The 18,682-nt window shown below is 39.1% G+C and overlaps 1 protein-coding gene across 6 annotated transcripts in view; it reads left to right on the top strand.

Annotated features, from left to right (window-relative positions):
- TAF1 (TATA-box binding protein associated factor 1) overlaps positions 1 to 18,682 on the top strand; it is a 72,530-nt gene that overhangs the window by 37,711 nt on the left and 16,137 nt on the right. For 5 of the 6 annotated variants that reach the window (XM_081808676.1, XM_081808675.1, XM_081808679.1 and 2 more), the window contains exons 31-32: positions 687 to 779; positions 863 to 947. In XM_081808676.1, the coding sequence (XP_081664802.1) occupies positions 687 to 779; positions 863 to 947 (178 nt within the window). Of the gene's footprint in view, positions 1 to 416; positions 655 to 686; positions 780 to 862; positions 948 to 18,682 lie in introns of those variants that run through there. The other variant, XM_081808680.1, reaches the window with a different exon arrangement.

Below are 18,682 nucleotides of genomic sequence, written 5' to 3'. Positions count from 1 at the left end.
GACAGTAAGATGTGCGTGTGTATGTATGCTGGGGAGTCTGGAGGGTAGTGTTTGTAAATTCAAACTGGTATATAATTTAAAAAACTGATCTTTTTGCCGTAAGAGTGTTTGGTCATTAAAATTAGAGGCCAGGAACCTGTGGATATAGAGCGATTTCTTTGTTCCTGTTGTTGAAAGCTCCTGAATAGCCCTAGAAAGAAGTTAGGATGCCAGCTAATGGGAGGCTTTGGATTGAGAGGTGCTTCTTGACAGATGGCGGTTTATTTAATTATCCGGTGTTTGTTGTCTTTTTGTTTTTTTGGGGTTTTTTGTCTTTTACAATGTTATGGCAGGGCTACCAAGTTGACTGTATGTATCATATTTTGGTAATGATTCTCCCTTAGGAATGCTGAACTGAATTTCCTTTTGTGTTGTAGGCATACGTTATATATGTGTTAATGCTATAAAACTTCTGGATGGGACTGGGGAATAAGTTTTAATTGTGAGTATAGAGCAGGGTTTTTTCCTTAAAGGAATCCATGAACCTCTTAAGTTATAGACAAAATCTTGTGTGATTATGTGTCTCTGGGAAAAGGGGTTCATAGCTTTTGTTGGAACCTTAGGAATATTTGTGACCCAATGAAGGTTGAGAATCTCCAGTATAAAGAATGGTTTCCATTTAATTTCTCATGTTTTCTGTTTTCTAGTCTTGGCCATTTCATCACCCAGTTAATAAGAAGTTTGTTCCAGATTATTACAAAGTGATTGTCAGTCCAATGGATTTAGAGACTATACGTAAGGTGAGTGATTTCATCTAAAATGTCTTTTTGGAAGCCAGTAAATTTGTACATGTATCTGAGTCCCCTGGTTCTTTTAATCACAGAATATCTCCAAGCACAAGTACCAGAGTCGGGAGAGCTTTCTAGATGATGTCAACCTTATTCTGGCCAACAGTGTTAAGTATAATGGTGGGTATTTCTCCTTTTTTTTTCCTTTCCATCATTCTATTCATCCAGTTTTAGTTAGCATTATTAAAATTTAATTACATGAAGTAGCCTTGAACAGTACTCTGCCTTTTTTTTTTTTAAGCGGGCACATATTTTAGTGTGTTTTGTAAAGTTTGCTAATAACTTTTAATGATGAAAAAGCAATGTACATTAATTTTTTTATACTTTAGAAAGCACAGAAAAAAGAAGAGAATAAAAATCAAATGGTTATTACTTTGGGCTTTGAGCCATCGCTGCTTTCCGTGAGATGTGAAAATTCACCTGTGCTCCAGGCCCTTAGATGGAGCTTAAGGAAATGTGTGACTATAGCCCATAGTGAGCTTCCTCAGAGCATGGAGTTTTGGCCAGTATGTGAACCAATAATATATGCCAGGCTAGTTACTTAACTTCCATGTTAACTACTTAATGTGTTGGTCGGAAAGACATAGTCACTCTGCCCACGTAATTCACAATCCAGTTGATGGAGAGAGGCTGTTAGAATACAGCTTAACAAGGGCGTATTAGAAGGATGTACAAAGTGCACTAGAGGAGAAAAAGGAGCACCTTCACCTAAAGGTTAGGGAAGGCTTCACAAATAAGCTAATAAAGATCAGTTTTGAATGACTCACTTGTTAACTAAACATTGATTGAGCACCTAATATATGCTGGCTCTGATAGATGCTACAAATATAAAATCAACTTAGATATGATTCCTGCCCCCAGATTAGTTGTAGTTTATTTAGGAAAACAGAAAAGAAAATTTACAGAAGTTGAATACTATGCTAGATGTATGCACAGAGTGCCAGAGGGACACAGAGACAGGCTATTTAAATCAGAGTGAAATTAGAGGAAACTTTCTGGAAGAGAGTTATCTTAAGCTGAGTTCTAAAGGATCAGGGGAGTTTGCTAGGCAAAGAACGTGGAGGAGAAAACGTTCTAGGCGGAGAAGAGCGAGTGGTATGTAAAGATACAGAGGCCTGAAATGACATTAAAGGCTTGAGAAACAAGTTGTTGGGGTTGCAGTTATATGTACATCTTGGTGAGTGACTGGTTATGTGTAGAAGTCTCTAGGAGTCAAATCCTAGAGACCCTTGTGTGTGCCCTGGATCATATTTAAGAGATTCTACTTTCTCCTAAGTGGAAAGACATTGAGGAATTAAGCAGTGAAATGGTGATCTCATATAATTCCTTAAGCAGAACAGAAGAGGGAGCTAAGGGCATTTGAGAGAATTGCCTAGCATACTGAGGTCTCAACTAAAAAATCCACATGGTTGTATGACTTTTCTGCGGCAGTATTCAGCAGCCCAACTAATGTGGCTGTACATTTGCTAGATAGAAGGGACAGAGAATTTGGAGGGAGGAGGTGAAGGAAGGGACAGCCAGAAAGACAGATGAGGAAATGGACAATTGAGAAGAGAATGTTTAATGCCACGGAGGAATGAAAGAACAGGGCAAGTTCAGAGAACGATACTTGACTAGAACTTTATATATATCATTAAGGGAAGGTGGTAGGAGATGAGCCTTCCATTTTTCTTTCATCTGAGTTGGTTTAAAAGAATCTGCTTTCTCCCTTGTGCTCTTCTTATTGCTCATCGGAAATTAGAGAGTGGAAATGCCCTTTGTTAGGTCAGTTATCTCTCCATTATTGTCTCCTGAAAACACTTAAAGCTGATTAGCCAGAATTCTGGTAAAGGAAATGTTGAGAGGCTCACAGATGTCTAAAAATGATTTTAACAAGTTAATAAAGCAAGAGTGTTACAGAAAGCCCGCTTGGCCTTGGTGATGGCTGGCTTAAGATATAAGGCAGATTTAAAAGGAGCTAATAATATAAGGCAATAAGAAAAACCCAGAAGATGCTAAGTGAAAAATGAGCAAAGGGCAGACAGGCAAATCACAGAAGGCCAAAATTAAATAGCTAATGAACATGAATAAATATTCAGTTGCACCCAGTAATCAAAGACATGCAAATTGAAACAAAGAGGTACCTTATTTCCCACCCATTAGACGAACTCAATTTTTTTTTAATTTTTTAAAATTTTTTATTTTTTTAAGATTTTATTTATTTATTTGACAGATAGAGACACAGCGAGAGAGGGAACACAAGCAGGGGGAGTGGGAGAAGGAGAAGCAGGCTTCCTGCCGAGCAGGAAGAGTACTGTAAATGTATTTTTTCTCCCTTAACAACTTTAATAGCATTTTCTTTTCTCTACAGTATATAATACATATAATATCCAAAATATGTGTTAATTGACTGTTAATGTTATCAGCAAGGCTTCTGGTCAACAGAGTAGGATCTTTATTGGTAGTTAAATCTTTGGGGAATCAGAAGTTATAAGTGGATTTTTGATTGCACAGGGTGTTGGTGCCCCTAACCCCTGTGTTCAAGAGTCAACTGTAATTGCAAAAACATGGGAGCACTTTGAATATCCAACAATAGGAAACTACATAAATTATGGTACCTATATATGATGGAGTACTACTTAGCTGTCAAAATGGTAATTAGGTAACAAATAAGGTATATTTGTGTATGCTGATAGGAAAATATTCAAGATGTGTTGTTGAAAAATAGATTACTCGACAGTATGTACAGAAGGGGTTGCAAACTCAGATCTTATAAAGGCCAGATAGGTATGAGTGAAATGGGCACAATAGGGACTGATGAACTGGAGAGCACATACCCATCTAAAGGAATCAGTCACTATTTAGCTCATTTGTTGCCATAGAATAGAATTACTAAAGGGAGAGATGGAGGATAATTTTCACTTTGTACTTGTTTGTGCTTGTTTGAATTTTTTTAATTGAGCACACAATACTTTCATAATTTAAAAAAATTCCACTTTCAGAAGGATGGAAAAATCAGATGACCTCCAGAATTTTGACTTGGGTAACTGGTGGCGCCATTGACTAATATAGGAAATAGAGGAGGAGTGGTTTTGGAGAAAAAGGGGTCAGGTTCAGTTTGGGCTGTGTTGTATTGAGCCAAGTGAAGACTTAGTAGATAGTTGGCTATATACATGTCCTAAGCTCAGAAGAGAAGTCATTACTGTAAATATGGATATTTTTTCAGATCATCAGCATATAAAAGTAGAAGTAGATGAGCTCAAATAGGGACTAGGGGTATATTCCTTGAACCCCCGATGCTGTATGTAAAATATGGTTGTATATTTTTCCAGGTAGAAAGACCATAGTTTTATCAGATTACTAAAGTTGTACGTAACCCAAAAAAGTTAAGACCCACTGTTTAGTTGAGAGAGAATGTAGGAGGAGAATAGACTTGACAAATTCCAACATTTAAGGGATCAGGTGGAGAATACTGAGGAGTGGCCAGAATGAAAGAAGGAAAAACGGAAGAGAATAAGACCTGGAAACCAAGAGAAGAGGAAGGTGGCCAACAGGTCAAGTGCTACATAGAAAACGAGAGAGAATGGTTGTTAGAAGAGCTGTTGCAGTGAGGCGGTTAGAATCGAAAGCCAGATTGCAGGGGCGCCTGGGTGGCTCAGTCAGTGAAGTGTCCGACTCTTGATTTTGGCTCAGGTCATGATCTCAGGGTCATGGAATCAAGTCCCACATCGGGCTCTGCACTCAGTGCGGAGTCTGCTTGTCCCTCTCCCTCTGCTCCTCCCCCTGCTCACACTCTCTTCTCTTTCTCTCTCTCTCACATAAATAAATAAAATCTTCAAAAGTCAGACTGCAGAGGATATAAATGAATGGAAAGTGAAGAAGTAGAAACAAATTTGTCTGTGAAGGGAAGGAGGAAAACTGTGATCAACATATGGAAAGGGATGAAGGCATTTGGACAGGGGACCTTTTCATAGGTGAAAGAAGAGAAAATTAAGGTTATGAGGTAAGGTCCTTATGGAAGGTGGGAAGATAGACACTGAGAAAGTTTCTGCCTGGTAGCCTCTTATTTTCTCTCCAAAGTAGGAAATAGGGTCTTCTGCTGACAGTGGGTAGGGTGGTGGGAGAAGGAATTTGAAGAGAAATGCTGATAAGGGTTTGAATTATCTGTTGTAAGAAGTTTGAAAAGTAGCTGACCAGGGACATTTCAGAACTGTTGAGAAGCCTTTGAGGGTCCAGCTGATGTTGGAGACCATTCATTTCTTTAGCACCATCAATTGGCCCAGTTGTTTAATTGTGAGGGAACTAAGAAAGCAGATGATAGAATTGATTCAGGATTGGGATCTTGTTTTCTGGGTGTGTTGGAAAGATTGGAAATTGAAGGTGTCAGCAAGGGAAAAAAAAAAGGTTGAAGTTTGAGCTTCTTAAATTTTGTCACCAAAGAACCCTTTATAGCAGAGGATTGTAACTGCATAGTCTCTGGTTTGGGGGATATCCCAAAGCAGCTCTACAAAACCTTGAAATTTCTTGGCAATTTGTGTGTGTGTGTGTGTGTGTTTTTAAGATTATTTGTCAGAGAGAGGAAGAGCGCACATAAGCAGGGAGAGCAGCAGGCAGAGGGAGAAGCAGGCTCCCCACTGAGCAAGGAGCCCGATGTGGGACTTGATCCCAGGACACTGGGATCATGACCTGAGACAAAGGCAGATGTTTAACCAACTGAGCCACCCAGGCATCCCTGGCAATTCATGGTTTTTTGGGGTTTTTTTTTTAAGATTTTATTTATGTAAGAGAGAGAGAGCATGAGAGGTGGGAGGGTCAGAGGGAGAAGCAGACTCCCTGCTGAGCAGGGAGCCTGATGTGGGACTCGATCCTGGGACTCCAGGATCATGACCTGAGCAGAAGGCAGTCGCTTAACCAACTGAGCCACCCAGGCGCCTGTAATTCATGTTTTATCTTTAAAAGTTAATCAGAGTTTGCATTTGACTTATCTTTGCTTTCACACACTTCACATTTCTTACCAAGTTATTTTCATTTTTAAAAAAGATTTTATTTATTTATTGAGAGAGGGAGACAGAGCATGAGCTGGGGGAGAGGCGGAGGGAGAGGCACAAGCAGACTCCCCGCTCAGCGGGGAGCCCGACATGGGGCTTGATCCCAGGACCCTGAGATCATGACCTGAGCCAAAATCAAGAGTCGGATGCTTAATTGACTGAGCCGCCCAGGTGCCCCCAAATTATTTTATATCATCCCCCAACCTCCATCTTCAAATATAATTGCTAATTGAAGGGAGATGTACCACACTATATATACATTACCTTACTTTTTAAAGCATGGGAGCTGATGAGGGACGAAACAAAAGCCAAGAGAGGCTTGATAGATTGGGAAATAGGAATTAATGGGCTTATAGGCTTGTAAATTTTCTTGAGCTCAGAGGGAATGAAAAAACTGGACAGGATACAAGGCTGTGATTAGGAAGTAGGATATATGGGGTGCCTCGGTGGCTCAGTTGTTAAGCATCTGCCTTCAGCTCAGGTCATGATCCCAGGATCCTGGGATCGAGCCCCGCATCGGGCTCCCTGCTCCACGGGAAGCCTGCTTCTCCCTCTCCCACTCCCCCTGCTTGTGTTCCCTCTCTTGCTGTCTCTCTCTTTCTCTCTGTCAAAATAAATAAAATCTTGAAAAAAAAAAAAAGTAGGATATTAGAATTGAAACTTTCAGAAGTGAATTTTTCAGTTAAGGACAGCATTCTGGATACAGCCTTGGATATGTTTGGCTAGAGTAGAGCTGCAAACTGTGGGCATGAAATTAGCAAGGATTTTGGATGGGTAGTACAGGTGAACATTAGAGTAACCCACCATGATGGGGAGGGATTTGGAGCAAGAGGGGAGATTCTGCCACGTGGATAGGTCCTTGGTGAATGTGAGTAGGTGTGTGATGGTGAGTAGAGATGAAGAGCAGCGATCTCAAACTCAGGCGGCTTGCAGGGGCCAGGCAAGTAATGTAAATGAGTGAGGTGGGCCAGGTGTGGATTGTAGTAAATTAGAAGAGTACATACTCCATCTAAAGAGTCCTATACTTCATTTGATTGTTGTCCGGAGGAAATGAGTATAGTGTTGCTAGGTAGTCTTAATTTCTCAAGAGAAGCGGATAATGTGCATTTTTGTGTGTGACATTTCCCAGTTTTTACATATTTGCAAATAACTTGAAATTTCTAAAAAATTCTGTGGGCCAATCAAAAACCTCTATCTGCAGGCTAAGTCTGGCTCCAAGGCAGCTGGTTTTCAACCTCTGGCACAGTAGAGAACAAGTCTCAAAATAGGGGGGATTTTTTTTCCCCAAGGGAGAGTAAATAATGATTTGGTAGCAACAGTGGACAGCCTAGAAGGCTGACTTTTTCTCCTCTTAAACAAGTTGATGAGAGTATAAGAAACTTCTGACTATGGCCGTAAGGGTTCGTAGTGTCTTATGATACAAAATGTGACATCTTTTGTACTAAAAGGGCATCAATCATGGAGTTGAAGGCCACATATGAGATGTTTCCTACTATGAGGTACCATATACATAATAATACTTTTAAAATTTTGTTGATTTGATCAGATTTGAACATGCTTCTGTTTTTAAATCATAGTAGTAGGGTCCAGAACAGTGTATCTAGTTAATATCGACTCTTGCCATTCTGATCCTTCACACATAGTATCACACTACATAAAAGCATATTTCTGTATTATTTTATATAACTCCATCAACTTACCCTGTATTATCACGTGTGTGTGTGTGTATAGTATGTAGCCAGAATGCTAGCACTGAGGCTAGGCTCATTAGGCAGCAAGTGGAAGATAAGGAGCACTCCATATACAAGTGCGCCTGGAAGGGTGCAGGACATGTCAGAGCACTATCTTGTACTTAAGTGGTGGTGATGGGCTGCACACTCAAGAGTTCAACCCCTTATGCCTTCTAGCTACCGCATAGGTACCGACTCAATCTCAGAGCCTCTCTTTATGTTCACGTAGCATTTGAAAAGAGCATTAATAATCAGGGAAACCCAAAGCTTGGGATTGGAGCTATTTGCAGTAGTCTCAGAAGGCACATAACCTCTCATGTCTATAAAACAAGAAAGGCGTATAGATCAAGAAATCCCTTCTGAAAAACACAACCCAAACTTTTTGTCAGTCTTTACAAAACCATAAGGTCGTAAGTTGTTGATAGAGGTAAGTTAGTACTTAATGTTTGGTTAAATTTGAAGTGAACTGTATCGTCTGTACCAGTAGGTGATGCCAAACTATTCATAATATTTCTTTTTTTTTTTTTTAAAGATTTTTTATTTATTTATCTGAGAGAGAGAATGGGAGACAGAGAGCATAAGAGGGGGAGGATCAGAGGGAGAAGCAGACTCCCCGCTGAGCAGGGAGTCCGATGCGGGACTCGATCCCGGGACTCCAGGATCATGACCTGAGCCGAAGGCAGTTGCTTAACCAACTGAGCCACCCAGGCGCCCCATAATATTTCTTTTCCCAAAGAATTTCCTAGCAAGTTCCTCCTCTAGGCTCTACAAACCAAAAATTAACTCTGATGAGAAGCCATCTTCAGGGTAGGCCTAGGAGAGGTAGATCATGTGTCATTAAACCTGAGAGCCTGAACTTAAAGAATGCACAGTGGGACCCGACGATCGAGATCAGATATAAAATAACTTTACAAAAAGAACAAAACAAAACACCCCAAAAAACTCCTGGGAGGGTTTTTTTCCCCCCCACTTTCGTTTGAGTAACTCCCAACCCTGTGTGAGCTCTGATAGTTGTTCTGCTTCTAGGACCCCTTGTGGAATCTCATTCTAAACATGTGCAGTTTAGTATTCAGCCAGAGACTCAAGGGAGCCTCTGCAGATCTTAAGTTATTTTTCTGTGGAGCTCCCTCCCCTCCAGTTCTCCCCTGCAGTTTCCAGCTCTCTTCGCCTCCGATTCCAGGATTTGTCTCTGTGGCTTTGTGGGACTGTGGTGCCTTGCTTGGGTTCAGTAGAAAGCTAAGGCCAATTGTAGAGCCCTCCTCCTTCATTTCCCTTCTCTCAGGGATCATAGTCCCACACTTCCTGTTGGTCAGTGTTTGAAAACAGCTGTTTTCATAGCAGGCCGGTGGCAGTTACTCCATCCAGAAGGTCTCTTAATTTTATTTGTGGTGTTTTCTGACACAGAGAAACTTACTTTGTGAAGTGTAGTTACCATACAGTGTTATATGAGTTTCAGGTGTAAAATAGGATTCAAACAGTGCTCTCATCAGGACAAGTGCACTCCTTAATCCCCATCACCTACTCCACCCATGCCCAAACCCACCTCTCCTCTGGCAACCACCAGTTTGCTCTCTGTATTTAAGAGTCTGGATTTTTTGTTTGTCTCTCTTTTTCTTTGTTCTTTTGTTTCTTAAGTTCTACATCTGAGTGAAATCATATGGTGTTTGTCTTTCTCTGACTGGCTTGTTTCACTTAGCATTATACTCTCTAGCTCCATCCATGCCATTGCAAATGGCAAGTTTTCATTCTTTTTTTATGGCTAAATAATATTCATCTGTGTGTGTGTGTGTGTGTCAGTCACATCTTTTTTATCCATTCATCTATGGATGGATACTTGGGCTGCTTCCATATCTTGGCTATTCTAAACAATGCTGCAGTAAACATAGGGCTGCATATATCTTTTCAAATTCATGTTTTCATTTTCTTTGGGTCAGCAGACACACGAAAAGACATTACAGACCATCAGGGAAATGCAAATCAAAGCCACAATGAAGCATCGCCTTACACCTGTCAGAATATCTAAAATCAAAAACCTAAACAACAAGTGTTGGTGAGGATGTGGAGGAAAAGGAACCTTTGTGCACTACTGGTTGGTGGGAATGCAAATTGGTGTAGGCATTGTGGAAACAGTATGGAGCTTCCTCAACAAATAAAAATAGAAATACCATATGATCCAGTAATTCTGCTACTGGGTATGTACCCAGAGAAAATGAGAAACCTCATTTTTATGTAGTTATATTTATCAATCTTTTCCTTTATGATTTGTCTTTGGTATAATTGTTTAAAAGATCTCCCCTACCTCTAAGATATCCAGCTATGTTCTCTTCTAATACCTTTCATATTTTAAATATTTGAATGTTTATCGATTTTAAAAATAGATTCTATGGTGGGGCGCCTGGGTGGCTCAGTTGGTTGGGCCACTGCCTTCGGCTCAGGTCATGATCCTGGAGTCCCGGGATCGAGTCCCGCATCGGGCTCCCTGCTCAGCGGGGAGTCTGCTCCTCCCTCTGATCCTCCTCCCTCTCATGCTCTGTCTCTCATTCTCTCTCTCTCTCAAATAAATAAATTTAAAAAAAAAAATAGATTCTATGGTATAAGGTAAATATCTAACCTTTTTCCTCTTCCAAATGAGTAGCCAAAGTGTCCCAAGTTCTATTTATGGAATAGTCTATCCTTTCCTACTAAATGAAATGATACCTTTATCATGTACTAAATTCTTATATATTCCTGAACCTATTTGGGGGTTTTCTATTCTCTTTTATTTATTTGTCTAATCTGCACTATTATCACCAGATAGTATCACTGCACTCATCACTCAGACTTTTTAATTTTAAATTCCTTGGCTTGCTTTGCTCAATTATTAAATAAACTCTGAGATGATTTTTGTTAGATTCTAACTTGTCCCCAAATAAATAAATAGTATTGAAATCTTATTTAATGTATGGATTAATTTGGAGAGACTGTATTTCTTTATAATATTACATTTCTCCATCTAGGAACTTAACGTTTTTTCATTTATTCACGTTTTCATTTACTCCCTTAATAAAGGCTACTAGTTTTCTTTGGATAACTTCTAGGTATCTTTAGTTTATTCCTACACATAGATTTTATAGTTTTTGTTGCTTTTGAGCATCTTTTTGTTGTTAAAGTTTATTCCTAGGCAGTTTAAAAGTTTTGCTGCTATTATACATGTGCTCTTTTTTTTCCCCTAACTGGCTTATTAAATCTCAAGTTCTCAATCCATTTGCATATGAGTAGGTGATTCAGTATTATTCATAGGTAAATATAAAGCTTAAACTATTCCCATATATTGGTTTCTAAGTCTGTCTTATGAGACTACTCTGTTAAGTTTGGTCAGTATTCTACAATAAGGTTCTTTTTTTTTAAATCTGTCAGTGACCTTCCTTAGATTGGGGCCAAGATACACATATTCTTATGTGAAGTTTCGGTCTCCATCTTGAAGAGAATAAAATCTCTCTCAGTCCGGCTTCAGCCTCTTGTGCCATTCTTGCTCTTCCTCTTCTTCACAGCCAGACTTTTTTTTTTTTAATTCTGGTAAAATGTACACAACATAGAAATTTGCCTTTTTAACCATTTTTAAGTGTATAATTCAGTGGCATTAAGTATATTCAAAATGTTGTGCACCCATCACCGCCATCCATTTCCAGAACTTTTTCATCATCCTATAACAGAAACTCTATATCCATTAAACAATAATCCCATTTTCCCATTCCCCCCAGCCCTTGGCAATTTCTGTTCTACTCCCTGTCTGTAAATTTGCCTCTTCTAGGTACCTCATGTAAGTGGAATCAGAGTATATGGAATATTTGTCCTTTTGTGTCAGGCTTATTTCATTTAGCATAATGTTTTCAAGGTTCATCCATGTGGTAGCATGATCCGAATTTCTTTTTTTTTTAGATGAGTACATAACATCTCTCTCTTGTTCTTTACCTGCCATTCATGCCTCATTTAGCCTTAATTTGGCTTCTACCTTGTCCAACACACCAAGCGAATAGGATCACGTAATTGCCAGATATGGTTGGCACTTTTCAGTCCTTATCTTGGCCTCGCTCCGGTATTTGACATCACTGACCATTCCTTCCTTAAAACTGTATTATGATTGGCTTCATAACTTTTAGCTCTTATATTCCTCCTACCTGGTAGATCATGGCTTTTCAGTCTCCTTTGCTGAATGTTCTTTTGCCTATTCCTCTAACTTCAGCAGCCACCTCTTTCCTGATAACTCTCAATTTGATTCTGAGCAAAGATCTATATCCCCATCCACCTGCTGAACATTTCCTGTTGGATGTCCCAGTGGAACTTCAAACATACCTCTCAAACTGAACATTCTTCCGTCCTTCTCTATTCCAACTTTCCCCCTCCATCCTTTACTATTTCCCGTCTGGGTTTAATGGGGCACTGGTGTTACCCAGTAGCTATACCCAGAAACCTCAGAGTTATCTTTACTTCTTTCCCTTGAATAAATCTCCGACTTCCAGTATATCACTAAAGCCCTCATTATATTTTGCCTGGATTATTACAGTAAATAGTCACCTGGCTAATGTTCCAGCCTCTGGACTAGTAACCTGTCATTCACATTCCTGTCAGGTAGAACCTCTTTTTTAAAAAATAAATTCATATTTCTTATAAAAAGGTCTAACAATATGGAAATATGTAAAATTAAAAAATAACCTTTCTGCCTCTCCTCCTACCCCCACCTCGCATAGTTTCATTCCCCAGAGGTAATGTAATATGTATCTTTTCCATGCTTTTTTCTGTACTTATATAAAACAGTTAATAATGACATGTGGTTTTTTAAAATTTATTTTTGCAAGAATTGCCATTTTTATAGATAATTATTCTGTAAGTTGCTCTTTGCTCGTGAGTATATCATGATTGTTTTTGAAATAATTTTAGACTCAAGAAATTACTGAAATAGTACAGAGAGTCCTTTTTACCCTTCACCCAGCTTTCTCCAGTGCTGACATCTTAACATAGCTATAGTTCAGTATCAAAACCAGGATAATTGATTTGGTACATTGCCATTAACTAGATTACAGACCTTATTCAGTTTGCACTTTTTTAGAAAATCTGTATTCATTTGTGTGTGTGTGTACAATTTCATGCAGTTTACGCCATCATGTAGCCACCACTGAAATCAAGATTTAGAACTGTTCTGTCACCACAAAAGAACTCCCTGAGGCTAGCTCTCTGGATCCACATCCCTCCATGTGCACCTACCACTGTCTTGTCCCCTGGCAACCACTTACCTGTTCTTCATCTTTATAGTTTTGACATTTGAGTGTGGGGTTTTTTTGTTTTTTTGTTTTTGTTTATTTTTAATTTTATTTACATTCAGTTAACATATAGTGTATTAATTGGTTTCAGGGGTAGAGTTCAGTGATTCATCAGTCTTGTATAACACCCAGTGCTCATTACATCATGTGCCCTCCTTAATGCCCATATCACCCAGTTACCCCATCCCCTTCCCCCCTCTTCTCTCCCCTCCAGCAACCCTCAGTTTGTTTTCCTAGAGTTAAGAGTCTCTTTTGGTTTGTCTCCTCTGATTTCATCTTATTTTTCTCTCCTTCCTCTATGCTCCTCTGTTTTGTTTCTTAAATTCCACATATGAATGAAATCATATGGTATTTGTCTTTCTCTGACTTCTGTCACTTAGCATAATACCCTCTAGTTCCATCCACGTTGTTGCAAATCACACACACACATATACACACACCACATCTTCTTTATCCATTCATCTGTCGATGGATATCTGGGCTCTTTCCATAGTTTGGCTATTGTGGACGTTGCTGCTCTAAACATTAGGGTGCGGGTGCCCCTTCGGATCACTACATTTGTATCTTTGGGGTAAATACCTAGTAGTGTAATGGCTAGGTCGTAGGGTAGCTCTCATTTTTAACTTTTTGAGGAATCTCCATACTGTTTTCCAGAGTGGCTGCACCAGCTTGCATTCCCACCAGCAGTGTAAAAGGGTTCCCCTCTCTCTCCACATCCTTGCCAACATTTGTCGTTTCCTGACTTAATTTTAGCCATTCTGACTGATGTGAGGTGGTTTTGATTTGTATTTCCCTGATGCCGATATATTAACATGCTCAGATGCTCAACATCACTCGGCATCTGAGCATGTTAATATAAATAGTACTATTTTTGACATTCACTTTTTCACTAAACATAATTGCCATGAGATCTATTCAAATTGTTGTATCAATAGTTCATTTTTTCAGATTGTTGAGTAGCGTTCCATTGTGCCAGAGTTTGTTCAGCCATTCACTCAGTGAAGGACTGTCAGGTTTCCAGTACTTGGTATTGTAAATAAAGCTGCTGTGAACATTTGTGTACAGGGTTTTGTATGAATATAAATTTTCATTTCCTAGGGATAAATGCCCAAGAGGATGATGGTAAACATATGCTTTGTAAGAAACTGCCAAACTCGTTTCCCGTGTGTCTGTACCATTTTACATTCCTACAAGCAGTATATGAATGATCCAGTTTGTCTTTAGTATTCAGTACTATCATTGTTTGTTTGTTTGTTTGTTTTTTAATCATTCTTTAATCTCACTGTGGCTTTACTTTGCATTTCCCTAATGGCTGTTGATGTTAAACATCTTTTCTTACGCTTATGTGCCATCCATGTATTTCTTTGTTGAGGTGTCTGTTAATTTCTTTGCCCCAGTTTTAATTGTGCTGCTTTCTTCTTGTGTGTGTGCTGTTTTCTTACTAATGAGTTTTGAGGGTTCTTTATTTTAGGTACTTGTTCTTTATTATAGGTATGATTTTTAAAAATTTGCATTTTTAAAAATAAACCCAAAACTTATTGAAATATAGTTGACATAGTGTTATATTAGTTTCAGGTTTAGAACATAGTGAACCAACAATTCTATACATTATGCTGTGCTCACCATGTAAGTGTAGTTACCACCTATCGTCATAGAACATTATTAAAATATTATTGACTATAATCCCAGTGCTATACTTTCTATCCCCATGACATTTATTTTATAACTGAGTGTTGGCAAGGATGTGGAGATAAAAGAACCCTCACGCACTATTAGTGGGAATGTAAATTGGTGCAGCCACTGTGGAAAACAGTAAGGAGGGTCCTCAAAAAGTTAAAAATAGAAATACCATACAATCCAGTAATTCCACTGCTAGTTATTTACCCAAAGAAAATGAAAACACTAATTTGAAAAGATAGATGGACCCCTATGTTTATTGCAGCATTATTTACTCTAGCCAAGAGATGGAAGAGATGGACTAGGTCAGGTAGGTGTATGATTTACAAAGGTTTTCTCCCAGTCTGTGTCTTCTCAGTCTCTTTGACAGTATCTTTGGAAGAACAGAAATGTTTAATTTTGATAAAAGTCCAATTTAATTTTTTTTTTCTTTTATGGAGTGCACTTCTAGTATATCTCTAGGAAGTCTACCTAACCCCAGGTCACAAAGGTTTTTTTTTCTCTTACATATTTTTTTAAAAGTTTATAGTTTTAGGGGCGCCTGGGTGGCTCAGTCGTTAAGCATCTGCCTTCGGCTCGGGTCGTGATCCCGGGATCCTGGGATCGAGCCCTGCATCGGGCTCCCTGCTCGGCGGGAAGCCTGCTTCTCCCTCTCCCACTCCCCCTGCTTGTGTTCCCTCTCTTGCTGTGTCCCTACAACCTCTACAACATCGGGAATTATCAGTGTTTAAAAAATCTTTGCCGATGAGATTATTTCTGTAAAATTCAAGTATATAACTTAAACTAAATTTTTCCATCTGAAAAAATTACATGCTTGTTTCAAAAAGAAACCACACATAATTGTATTAAGTGAAAAGGAAAATCTTCCTTTCTCCTTTTCCCATCCCATTCTCCAGGATGGCCACTGTCGGGTTTGGAGTGAAGCATTATGGACCTTTTTCTATACATACCATATACTTTTTCTTTTTTTGACAAAAGAGATCATATATTTACATTCTGTTCTACTGTTTTTTTTTTCACTTGATAATGTGTTATGGACAATTTTTCATTCATGTATGTGATCTTGTTTAAAATCTGTTCATAGGTGACTCAAAAAAAGAGTTTAAAGGAATGTCATTATGAATGCTTCTGCAAAAAACATCTAGATTGGCTTTCCCCTTTAAAAAAAAATACTGTGGGGGTGCCTGGGTGGCTCAGTCGGTTAAGTGGCTGCCTTCGGCTCAGGTCATGGTCCCAGGGTCCTGGGATCGAGCCCCGCATCGGGCTCCCTGCTCCGTGGGGCATCTGCTTCTCCCTCTCCCTCTGCCCGCCGCTCTGCCTACTTGTGCTCTCTCTCTCTGTGTCAAATACATAAAATCTTTTTAAAAAATAAAAATAAAAAAATACTGTGGCTGAAGTAGAGGGAGATTGCTCAGTGGTAACTTGTTTGATTTTTCATTTTTATGAGAATACTGCTTTGTTCAAGAATTCAGTTTCTACTTATATTTGATAGGGAATAGACATATGATGTCCATAACTTGCTAGCACTTTTCTCTTATGTGCTGTATTGAGTTAGTAGATAGTGATATAGCAACCTGGTATGAGGCAGCATCTCACTAAAAGTCTCGTACTTGTGACGAGTGAGATAGTATATCATGCCAATAATCAAATGTGCGCCAGAATGTATTAAGGCTACAACAAAGTCCACATTTAAAAGATACCATTGGGTAAAATAAAGGTTATTATTTATTAAAAGAAAAAGGAGGGATGCCTGGGTGGCTCAGTCGCTTCAGCGACTGCCTCCAGCTCAGGTCATGATCCCAGGGTCCTGGGATCAGACCCCACATCCGGCTCCCTGCTCAGTGGGGAGTCTCCTTCTCCCTCTCCAGAGCTCTGTGATCTCTCTCGCTTTCACTCTCTCTCAAATAAATGAATAAAATCTTGGGAAAGAAAAGAAAAAGGAGACACAAGGAAAAAACAGGTCTTCTTTCAGCCCTGGAGTTTCTATAATGTATTTTTAAGGCACCTCTGTGGTACCAGGGGAAACCAAACAAAACCTTACCATGAGGGATACAAATCAGTGTTAACCTTCTCCATATTTATTCTTTATAAGCCATTGTAGTTGGTATCATGTAGAGTTGGGCCAACAGTATAGGAAGGAAAACGGCCACATGGAGACTTAGTGGCCTAAATCTAATAAGTGATTGCTGTAACCTTCATGAAGGCAGGAATAATGTCTGTCTTACAGCCTTAGTGCTTAGGGTAATGTTTGGCACATAGGAGACACTCAGTAATATCTGTTGAATGAACTAATGGCCAAAGGTGGAGGTACAGTACCAGGAAGGAGTGGAGAGTGGTGCTCCAGAAGCCATGGGATTAGAGTTTTAAGGAGTGACACAGGGCTTCTAAGGTCAAGTACGAAAAATGTTCACCAGATTTGGCAGTTAGCATGTTGTTGACTGTTGACTTGATGAGAAAAGTTTTAATGAAGTGTTCTTTTTTAACATGGATCTGTTCTCTGACACATTGCTACTTTCTCTACACCCCTTAGGACTTCGTATAGTATTGAAATTATGTTTGTATGATCTTCATGAGCCCATGAAAGGCATCAAGGACAAGGACGTGTTTGTTCTGTTCTGTTTTTTAATTTTTACCTTTGTATCACCAGAGCCTGGCACTTTACTTGGCTCATAATAAGTGCTTAAAAATGAAGAGTCAAGGCCTATTACGAATTTTACTCTATAGGAAAAGGTGTTTTGAAGTCGCTGTGTTGTTATTTTTCCAATGGTTGTAGAGATATGAGGTTTAGCCAAGGCTGTATATGTATTTTTTTAAGTTGCTGAATGGAATGGTGGGTCATTTGGGAAAGAAAGAAGCATTTTCGGGGTTTTTTTTTTAAATTAACATATAGTGTATTACTAATTTGAGGTAGAATTTAGTGATTCATCAGTTGCATATAACACCCGGTGCTCATTCCATCAGGTGCCCTCCTTATCATCCAGTTATCCCATCCCCCCACTCACCTCCTCTCCAGCAACCCTCAGTTTGTTTCCTGAGTTGAGAGTCTCTCATGGTTTGTCTCTCTCTCTCTCTCTGTTTTGGTCTTAGTTTTTCCTTCCCTTCCCCTACGTTCATCTGTTTTGTTTCTTAAATTCCATGTATGAGTGAAATCATATGGTATTTGTCTTTCTCTGACTTCTTTCACTTAGCATAATACCCTCTAGTTCCATCCTTGTTGTTGTAAATGGCAAGATTTCATTCTTTTTGATGGCTGAATAATATTCCTGTGTGCACGCATGTGCGCACACACACATACCACCTCTTTTATCCATTTATCTGTCGACGAACATCTGGGCTCTTTCCACTCTTTGGCTATTGAGGACATTGCTGCTATAAACATTAGGGTGCCTGTGCCCCTTCGATTCACTATGTTTATATCCTTTGGATATATACCTAGTGCAATTCCTGGGTTGTAGGGTAGCTCTATTTTTAACTTTTTGAGGAGTCTCCATACTGTTGTCCAGAGTGGCTGCCTTTTCAGATTCTTTGGGGCTTTTTGTCTGATAGGTCCTAAATGTAAATCCTACCCTTGTCCAGTGACATTTATTACCCCAGTTCCCTTCAGGATAGTTTCTAGCTTCTTGAGTTTCTAATCCAGATTCTGAGTGAGGTTCTGTTACTCTGGTTTGAGAGATCAGACCTCTTTATCTTGGAAACCAAACATCTTAATTTGCATTTGATCCCATTCTACATAATGTAAAGAGCCTAGCTACAGTCTTAAAGATTAGATTTACTTCTCTTTTTATCTTTTCTAGACCTAGTTTGAGATAAATATCTAGGAATTGAGAGAGTTCAAGCTTAATGTCTTTGGGATCTGTGGACTATGTGTAGTTTCTTTAGGAATTAGCTGTGTGGATTTTTTTCCTCTCTCTTTTTCTCTTTTTAAATCTGGCACTGATTTTTTTTTTTTTTTTTAAAGAAGCTTTCTACTGCTGCTGGGGTTTGATTTGATTTTTTTTTTTTTAATTTTAATGATTCACATTGGAACACTCCCCCTGCACCATTCACTGTCAAGGTAATACTTTATGCTTGTTTTGGCAGAGGACTCCTTTTCTTTTTTTTTTTCCACCAAAAACTTCAGTATT

The sequence above is a fragment of the Leptonychotes weddellii genome, chromosome X (assembly GCF_054177405.1).
Source record: "Leptonychotes weddellii isolate Sample4059 chromosome X, ASM5417740v2, whole genome shotgun sequence".
Taxonomy (NCBI): domain Eukaryota; kingdom Metazoa; phylum Chordata; class Mammalia; order Carnivora; family Phocidae; genus Leptonychotes; species Leptonychotes weddellii.
Note: the sequence above shows the minus strand (reverse complement) of the source record. Positions and strands in the feature narration are given on the sequence as shown.